Raw genomic sequence first — 9,803 nt, forward strand, 5'->3', positions numbered from 1 at the left:
GGTGGAAACAGCTACTAAGATTCTGAGCTGTTTTGTTTGTGCTGGATGCTTTTGTGTGTTACCTGTCCTGAGCTTTGATGGTATTGACTGAAACATAAATACTACCGTTTGGGGGTTGGGGACTAAGGGAGCGTTGATGCGGGCTGACACTGATTTGCCATACCTGGTTAGGGCAGCCAGCCACAGTATAACATTTAATCATGATAATCGGGACAATAAGCAACTGAATACTTAGGATTTTTTTGTTTACTTCTGGATTTTCTATTTAATAATTTCAGGGTATGATTGGCTATGAGTAACTAAAATTTTACCAACTGAAAATGGATCAGCAGGGACTGCTGTGGACCCCATAATGCCTTTCTAGTAATATGTCACATAAAATGAAAATTACATGTTTTAAAAAAGTTGAGGTGAATAAGAGAAACTCCATTCCTATTAATAACTTAGTGATTGTGTAAATTCTCAGGTGTAAATAGCACATTCCTAAGGGGCACCTGGGAAACAGTGTGCTATTTTGTTTTCTAGTAAAGAGAACAAAATGGTAGATAATAAAATTTACAGGAAGAAACCTGGACTATAGACAAATTATGTCTCCACCATGCCACTCTGTAATAAATAACCTCTAGATTAATTCCAATTTTAAAATGGCTTAAGCCTAAGCACTGCCTAGTCTCACAGAGTTCTGGTACTAATAAAAAAATGAACTACACAGAAAATACCCAACCACTCACTAAGTCATTCAGGAACTATTTATTGAGTTCTTAATGCGTGTAAGGGACTCTACCAGGTACTTAGACAGTCATCAATGTAAGTACGATACCACCCTTGTGTTATTTTCATCCTATTGAAAAAGGAGAGCTACTTTAAAGAAAAGTCAGAAATAGACCAAGTGATGAAGATCCATGAGTACCCACTGCAGTCCCTCTCTGCCAGTGGCACTGGGTTAGGAGCCTACATGAGTGCTGTGCAGCTTATTCATGGGCCCAGGCTTTAGAGTGTTTGAACTTTGATCATGACCCTATTGAATGTCTAATACTGTCTAACCTCCTTAGCCCTTATAAAACTTGGATTCCTCGTCTTATCCCTTAGATTATAAGGAAGCCATGGGAATCAGAATGGATGATGTATATGCTAGGGCCAGCCGAGTCCACTCCTAGGTATGGTGAGTCACTTGGAGAATGCGAGGAAGTTAGCACATGAGTTCATCCTTGGCTATTGTTTGTTCTAGAAAGGATGTTCAATGCAACGTAAAAGGTGTGAGTTAGAGAGATGGGTAAGTCGGCAAAGTGACTGCCAGTCAGACATTAGGACCTGAGTTTGGATTCTCAGAATCCTTATAATGTCTGTGGCTATGGGACACATCTGTAATCTTAGCACTGAATGGTGGGGTCACATGCAAACTGGTGGATCTAAGGAACAGTTTGGCAAGGCTGCTTAGCCAAATCAATGAGTGAAAAGTTCAGGGAGTGATCCTGTACAAAAGGAAGCGACCCTGTCTCAAAGGTAAATAAAAATTAAAGAAGATACCTGCTGTCAAAACTCTAGGCTTCATGAACATGTGTACACACAACTGCATGTCACATGCATAGGCATACAAACACATATGTAAAACAAACACACAGAGGAGACAGGAGAGAGAAAGACAGAGAGTGAGAGGGACGCACAGAAAAAGAACAGGAACAGGCTTATACCATGGGTTATGTGCACAAAAGAGGAAATGTTCCTTGAAACTTTTATTGTGCTCATAATTCTGTCCAAATCAATCATGGCTGCATTTACCAGACAGTTAGTATAGTGGAAACTGCTCTCAGCCTCACCTTGGGCCATTAACTAACAAAAGTAGTTGTTAGCCACCCATAATAACCAATTTCTCACAGATTATTTACCTTCTATCAAAAGGGGCACCGTGTGATGGGAAGGTTTTCAGAATTTTCTATGTTCCTTCCTGACCCATTCTACTGTCTTCTCACTGTTCTGTTTAATCTGTCCTAATATTAAACTTGGAACTGGCTCAGGATCTGTGCATTTAAAACCTGATCCAAGGTATTGTTTGTTATAATTGTTTTCATGATTGACCTGAAACTGGAATAAACATGACCATGTGACCAATTCACATAAACTCCACTCATTTTACATCTGGCATAACCTTAGAAAGAGGGAAGTAATTTTGTTGCCTTGGGTGTCAGAGAATCCTCCAAGACCTTCAAGGGACAGGAAGTGGGAAGACATTTACAGTATGACAGTCATGTGCAGTCTGGCTAAGCTGTGAAATGTTTAAGAATTCATGAGGCAGCTGGGGATGGGGTTTCACTCTGGGGAATGAAGCAAGAGTAGGAGCAAAGGCTTCCTGCATCAAGAAACCATCTTCCCAGCAGGAAAGGAGGGGAAGACCTGGATCCAGGCATGAGACTCTGCAGTGTAGACAGACCATCACACTCTCTTCTCCCTCATGGGCCAGCCCCCTTCGCTGACCAGAGGAACACAAATCATTGAAGATGTTCATTACCTTAACCCTTAATATAAGTAGATGAAGCATTGAAAAAGTTGTCGATTTTCCCTCACACCTTGTGTTTGTGTGGTTGGCATCGGACAGACCATGTAAAGATAATACAGATTTGCACATTTAAAATAATTAAAGTGTCAGCCAAGTGTGCATATGAAGTGCCAAGGTTGAAATTATGTGCCAGTAAATAATCTTGAGGTGCTGTATGCCTCGAGTCAGGGCAGAGAGCTGTAGGCAGAAAGGATTTTCAAACTGTATTATGAATGAATGATTGTAATTTTTTTCATTATATTTTTTTAACTGGCAGAAAATCATATGTTAACCATGTACAGCATGACAGTTTAAAAATGCATGCATAAATTGTATGATTGTTCCATCATGAATATTACATATCAAACTTTTACACAGTGAGAACTCTAAAATTTGTTTTAAAAGATTTTTCCAATGTACACGTAGCACATTAGAGCTCTTGAATGTCTTCTTCTTATCTTACTGAAATTCCATAGCCTTTGACCTATGTTTTTCCCACCTACCTCTGATATCACCTGGCAGGCAATGTTCAGTTGCTTGCTTTTGTGAGCTCAAGATTTTAGGTCGCATGTGTGTGGGCTCCTGTGATATCCACCACCCTGTGCTTAGCTTAACTCCCCTAAGGTGGTGTCATCTGGGCACATACAGGTTCTCACCAACAGCAGAACGAAAATGTCTGGCCAGTCTTAAAACCTAACAGAATGTCCCAGATGTAAAGTCAATACACAAAATGCTGGTGGATTCTCTGCCGGCGTTTCTATCTCCTCTTTTTATTTTGCAGGAAGCCAACAGTCTCATGCCCACCTCGTCTGTGTGCGTGGTTGTCCCTTTACTGGATGTAGCGGAGAGTGCAGTGCTGTTCACACACCTCTCCAGACAAGAGGAGAAGCCTTAGCAATATCATTTGGGGACCTGATGCTTGCTCTTCCTTCAGTGTAGGCAGTGGTGTTCTTTCCTTTCTGTAAAGTGGCCTTGCAAGCCTCTGAGTGGCACTCACCATGTCCTCCAGATGATGAGGCACAATGACCAATTTTTAAAGTGGATGGAAACCAATTAGCAACCAAGGATAATGGAAGAGCCTTCCATGTAATTCACTGACCTCAGCTCACAAAATGGGCTAATTTTCAGAAATAAAACAGACAGCTGTTGATCATCCTATTTAATAGCTAAGTGCGTAGTAAACTAGCTTAGTCCTTGGACTGGAGGTCCATAAGTATTCATGGGAGTTGGGCTACCAGATGCGAATGAAGTTCACCTGCCACTCAAGAAGTCAGAGACTTGATTGGAATTTCCTGTTACACTTCTGCCTTGTTTTGTTTGTTTGTTTTGTTTTTTACAGGCATGATGATGGCCATAGAGATTAAATACTAAGGCTGTGGAAAGGCGAAGGTTTGTTCTAGGAACATAGTCACTGCTTTCCCCTCCTGTTCCTTTAGGTCCAGTGGAGCACGTTCACCTTCGAGTTCCGTTTGTCGCCATAAGAAACAAGGATGTCAACATCAGTGCAGTGGTGTGGCCCAGCCAGCAGGGGACCCTCACCTACTTCTGGTGGTTTGGCAATAGCACAAAGGTTTGGGCCTTTCTCCTCAGTATCAAATTTTCTCTAGATTCCTTTGCTCCAGCTTCTAAGTTATTTAGCAGGAATTGGATGTGCAACAATGGCTTAATGAAGCTAAGAACACACAGAATTGAACAGAACCTGATTGCCATAGTCAGTTCTCTGCCTCAGCAGAAAAACTGGTAGAAAGAAGGAACATTTTGGGAAACAGTACAAATTTGCAGGATTTCTTCTTCTTCTCCTTCTTCTTCTCTTTAGAATCTCTGAAGTGTCATCGACTCTGTTCTGCTTTGATTCCTGACCTTCTTACCAGTGTGCTTTATATATGCAAGGGCGTTCCTTGGCTTCGCTGAGACTAAGAGTCACATTTGTCAAACATGAGCTGGGTACCTAGCTGCACGGAAGGACAATAAGTTGCATGACATGTAAAGAATCCTCATCAACACCTTCCAGGTGTTCTGCAAACACAAGTCATCTTAGGGAAGGTGATGAGGCCTCTGTGTCATAGAGTAAGAAACCAGAAAGGTCAGTTACCGGAACTCCCAAAGTAGACACTACTCCCAGAACCTGCCAAGGGTGCCTGTGTCAAGAGTTGAGACTGAAAATTTAGGCAAAAAGGCTCATCAGTTGCATTAATGTTCTCCTTTTTATTGTTCTTCAAAAATCATCATCAAAATAAATAAATACCACATTACTTAATGAATTACTTAATTAAATTGGCTTCATGCCACAATGCAGGTGTAGAGGTCAGAGGACAACTTGCAAGAGTAGATTCTCTCTTTCCACCTGCCATGTGGATTTCAGCAATTTAACTCAGTTGTCAGGCAGCAAGCCCCTCCTCCTGCTGAGCCATATTGTAGTCCCTAATCTCAATTTTTAAAGCATTCCAGGTTCATAGAAACATTGAGAGGAATGTGCATAGATTTCTCATATGTTTCCTGCTCCCACCAGTGTTCAGCATCCTCCTTTTAAAGATGATGAAAATGTTAAAGTTTCTGAACTTCATAAGCAGGTCATGAGCACCCAGGATATAGAGTTTACATTAGGGGTCATTTTTGGGTTCCAACAAACAATGTATGAAACAAAATAGTTACATTTCTCCACAACCATCTGTGATTTACACATTTCCCTCTCCCTCCTGTCAATGCCTTCGTCAGTATCTCTAATTTTCATTAGATAATATAATAATTTCAGACTTATTAGCATGTTTGTTTCTTACAGGTTGCATTGTTTTTCAGTTAGTAATATGTATTCAAATGTTTTCTTTGTTCTTTCATGTCTTGATAGCTCATTTCTTTTTGTAAGAATTTTTAAAAAAATTCTGTTTATATGAGTGTTTGCCTGGATATGTGTGTGCGTGCTATGTGAATGCCTCGTGATTATGGAAACCAGAAGAGGGCATCAGATTTCTTTTGAACTGGAGTTACAGATGGTTATAATCTGATGTGTGGGTGCTAGGAGATGAAATTGGATCCTTTGAAAGGTCAGAAAGTGCCCTTAACCACTTAGCCATCTCTCTAGCTACTGCATCTTGCATTCCCGCCAGCACTTGAGGATGTTATGTTCTCGACTGTTGGCCATTCTACCAGGAAAGCGGTGGCACCTTGTTTGAATGTACATTCCCCCGATAGCATATTATGTGGAAAATATGCTATATGCGTACTGGCCAGTTTTATATTGTGTTTTTTTTAATTTTTATTTTTTATATTAATTACAGTTTATTTACTTTGTATCCCCGCTATAGCCCCCTCCCTCATTCTTTACCAATCCTATCCTCCCTCCCTCATCTCCCCCCGCCCCCGCCCCTCTCTAAGTCTGCTGATAGGGGAGGTCCTCCTCCCTTTCCATCTGACCCTACTTTATCAGGTCTCATCAGGACTGGTTGCAATGTCCTTCTATGTGGCCTAGCAAGGCTGTTCCTCCCTCAGGGGTGGAGGTAGGGTCAAAGAGCCAGCCACTGAGTTCATGTCAGAGACAGTCCCTGTTCCCCTTACTAGGGAAACCCAATTGGATGCTGAGCTGCCATGGGCTATGTCTCAGCCGGGATTCTAGGTTATATCCATGCATGGTCCTTGGTTGGAGAATCAGTCTCAGAAAAGACCCCTGTGGCCAGGTATATTTAGTCCTTGTGGCACTCTTGAACACTATGCAGTTCCATGAGTCATGTGAGTACTTAATAATAATGAGAAAATCCTAATTCCTCCCCTTTGCCTCATATCACCATCATCATACAGTGAATTTAAACATATTTAATCAAGTGCATTGCTGTTACTATTTTGAAGATACCATTCCTTGTTATGTTTGACGATTAAAAGGAAAAACAAAATATCTTAATTTTCTCAATGCTCTATCTGTTTTTATGAGTTTAACCAACATTATTTTCCATCTTTTAAAATAACAACTTATGGAGAGATCATTTACTGATAAAAAGTTCTCTTGGCTTTGGTTTGAGAAAGTTCTTTTTCACCTTCATTTTTACAGGGTAATTATCCAGAGCACAAGTTAAGCAGTATTCTTTTATCTTAGGAAAATTTGATAGATTTTTTTTTCTCTGAAGACATTAACTATGTCACAACACCTTCTCTGCACCTGCATAGTCTTTGAGATGTTTAGGATTTATTTCTTACCACTTTTGTTGCTTGTATCAGGTGCATTTTTCTTCATGTATCTTTGTGTGTCTTTTCTTTCTCTCTCTATTTTTTTAAGATTTGAAATATTGTTTGGATTTCTATACTTTGAGAGAGATTTTTCTGATGGTTTAGAATATCCCTTTTTCCCATTTATTTATTTAAATATTTTACAGTCTATTAGGTTTGCTTATCTTGGCCTGAGTGCAAGGTTTTCACCACTTATACTACTTAGGGAAACTTTGAGTCACTGTGGGTTTCTTGATAATGATTTGGTGGGATTTTCAGCCTTGATTTCTTCCCAGAATTCCTCCTAAGCTTTACTTTTTCTGGTATCATATTACACACACACACACACACACACACACACACACACACACACATGTATATATATTACATACCCATACCTTTTGTAACTGATACACATCCTTGAATTTGTTGTATATTGTTTTGTTTACTTTTTATTCTTTTCCACACTTTTCTCTCTTTATTTCTTATGTTGGACGTTTCTATTGGCTTAGTCTCAGCTTTAGATATTCTTTTCTCTCTGGTGCTGTCTTACTAATAAATCTATCAAAAGGCAGTTATAGCTCGGATTGTCCTATCATTGTCATTAGCTTATTTCTTAAGGTTTCAGTCTCTCCATTTGTACTGCACTTCCATTTCAGCAGATATTTTGTTATACCCGGAGGTGAGGTCCTGCTTAATAATTACTGTGTGTAGTAAAATCATGTTGAGGTGTAGGAGAAGAGTTGCCTTATGATCATACCTCAGTATTTTAGGGATCCTATGATCTTGGACTGTGTTTCACAGGACACACACACACACAGTGGTAGGTTGGGCTGGAGTTGAGATAGTATCTCTTTTTTCTATTGCTGTAAGACTAAGATAAAACCCTTGCAAGTTAGGCTCTGATTTAATAGTTTCTTCTAGAAAAAGAAAAGCCACAATGCACAGATATGCTTAGAAATGATCCCTTACCCCCTCTCACTGAAAGAAGCACAAAGACACATTTCTCCACTATTTATGGGAGACCCTGGTCAGCTCCTGGCTATAAAATTTACAAAGCCATGAGGGCTGCTATGACTCACTGGATCCTCCCTGCTCCTTTAACTCTCTGACTCCTGTTTTTCTTGAGCATCCATTATACTGTTAGTGTTGCTTGTCTTGTCAAAGACATTAATTTAAAAATCATATAAGAAATGTACCAACTTTGGAAGAGTTGAAAACCAAAAGAGGGAAAATGAATAATTATTCACCTATAAATTAGGAATGATGATGTGAAGTCCAGCTCTGTCCTCACACCTGGATGGCAAGGCTGGGAAGTGTGCCACACCTGATGCTTACTAGGATGACAGCATGATGTAATACAGGGCACATGGTCATGGGATTTACAATCATGAGTTAGATTGCTAGAATGGCTATGTCTTAGATACTCCTGAATATTTGAGCTCGATCAAGTTGTTTAACCTAAAATGTTATTCATTCACTCTTTCATCTTGCCTATTTTATAAAATAACACATATTTAAATATCACCAACTAATATAGTCAGCAACTGTATGCACTGTAGTACATCACTGAACCTGGTCTATCGGATGGGATGGTGAAAGATAGAAAATGATTCATGGATCCAGGGGACTTTCAGTTTGTACTGTTTCCACCTAGTTGCTTTAATTTAACTTCTTAGTATAGGTGACTAAAGTGTTTGCCTTTCTGTGTTTTTTGTTTGTTTGTTTGTTTGTTTAACTAGGACAATAGATAGTTAGGTCTACACTTGGTACAGTAGAAAAGCACTCACAGCATATAACCAGAATCCCAATTTGAAACACTTGATTAGTTGCAGAATCAGACCTCCGCATCAGGACCGCTAAATCAGTGTAGCACATATCATCACTCAGCACAAGAATGCTGCATTACTGGGAATGCTTATCCCCTTAGTGTTACTGAGCATCATTTCTCTTTAAAAATTATGAGATAAATACAGAAAAGAAGGATGAGAAAATCATTGGGGAGAAAGTTTATTTTTTCCCTGAGAATGTGAGAGTTTGGCTTCTATTTGGAGAATTATTTTCTGTTAATGTACATTTGCTTCATCATCTTTACTGATAAACCACTGTATGTAATGAGGCCTATTCTTGGATGAGTCTCAACACAGAGATTTACTTGGCAGGCAACAGGAAACTAAAGATGCAAATGCAATATGTCTGTCTGGTTACTTTTGTCTTCTGAGTGCTTATTCTAAAATATGAAGTACCTAATAATGGTTATGTGTTTGATTTAAAGTAAGAAATGAATGGGAAAAGAGATTGAAAATTCTAGTTTTTATTTCCCTGATAGTTATGTGTTAGCTTGAGTTATTGAGTCTTTGCGTAAAGCCAGGAAACTAATATTTAACAGTGAACATCTTGGAGTTGGGCACTGAAACCTCTCTCATGCACAAAGATAATATGACATACTATCAGCTTTTTAAGTGCATATTGGTAATTTAGTTTTAATTTTTAAATTGATTACTAGAAGTATTTCTTTGGATAAGAAATTCCCATCCACAAGCTTAAGAATGGAGTGCAATGTCAAGCACCCAGGTCATAAAGTCTCACTAGTTGATGTTTATGATTCCCAATGGTTCAGCATTTAGGAACTCCAGTCATTGTTATACATGGATGCCATTTACATCTAGGAATGAAATCTGACATAGTTCTACAGGTCAGAGAACTGTCTACAAAAACAGTTACTTCTTGCTCTTAGAAGAGACACATTTTCAGTGCTTTATGTTATCACCATGCTAGAAACACATGAATGGAGAATGGAGCCACATGATACTATGGTTTATCAAAGAATCACCACATTTGACCGACAAAGGAATGAGTGTCTTTGTGTGTATTGGTAAATGTGGTCACCTTCAGAGCTGTTTGGCTTGCTTTGGCAAACTGTTTGGCAAACTGCTCTTTTAAAATGAACTGATTTTAACTTTAATTATTTATCCATAGCATTTGCTTTATTTTCTCAATTAAGTATTTTAACACCAGAACAGCTTTATCTATCTATCTATCTATCTATCTATCTATCTATCTATCTATCTATCTA

General features: G+C 39.1%; 1 protein-coding gene across 1 annotated transcript in view; it reads left to right on the forward strand.

The window, feature by feature from the left end:
- Sorcs3 (sortilin related VPS10 domain containing receptor 3) overlaps positions 1–9,803 on the forward strand; it is a 621,887-nt gene that overhangs the window by 588,658 nt on the left and 23,426 nt on the right. The window contains exon 20 of the mRNA XM_055591687.1: positions 3,970–4,103. Within this exon, the coding sequence (XP_055447662.1) occupies positions 3,970–4,103 (134 nt within the window). The remainder of the gene's footprint in view (positions 1–3,969; positions 4,104–9,803) is intronic.

Source organism: Psammomys obesus, unplaced genomic scaffold (assembly GCF_907164565.1).
Source record: "Psammomys obesus unplaced genomic scaffold, mPsaObe1.curated_primary_1811, whole genome shotgun sequence".
Lineage (NCBI taxonomy): Eukaryota > Metazoa > Chordata > Mammalia > Rodentia > Muridae > Psammomys > Psammomys obesus.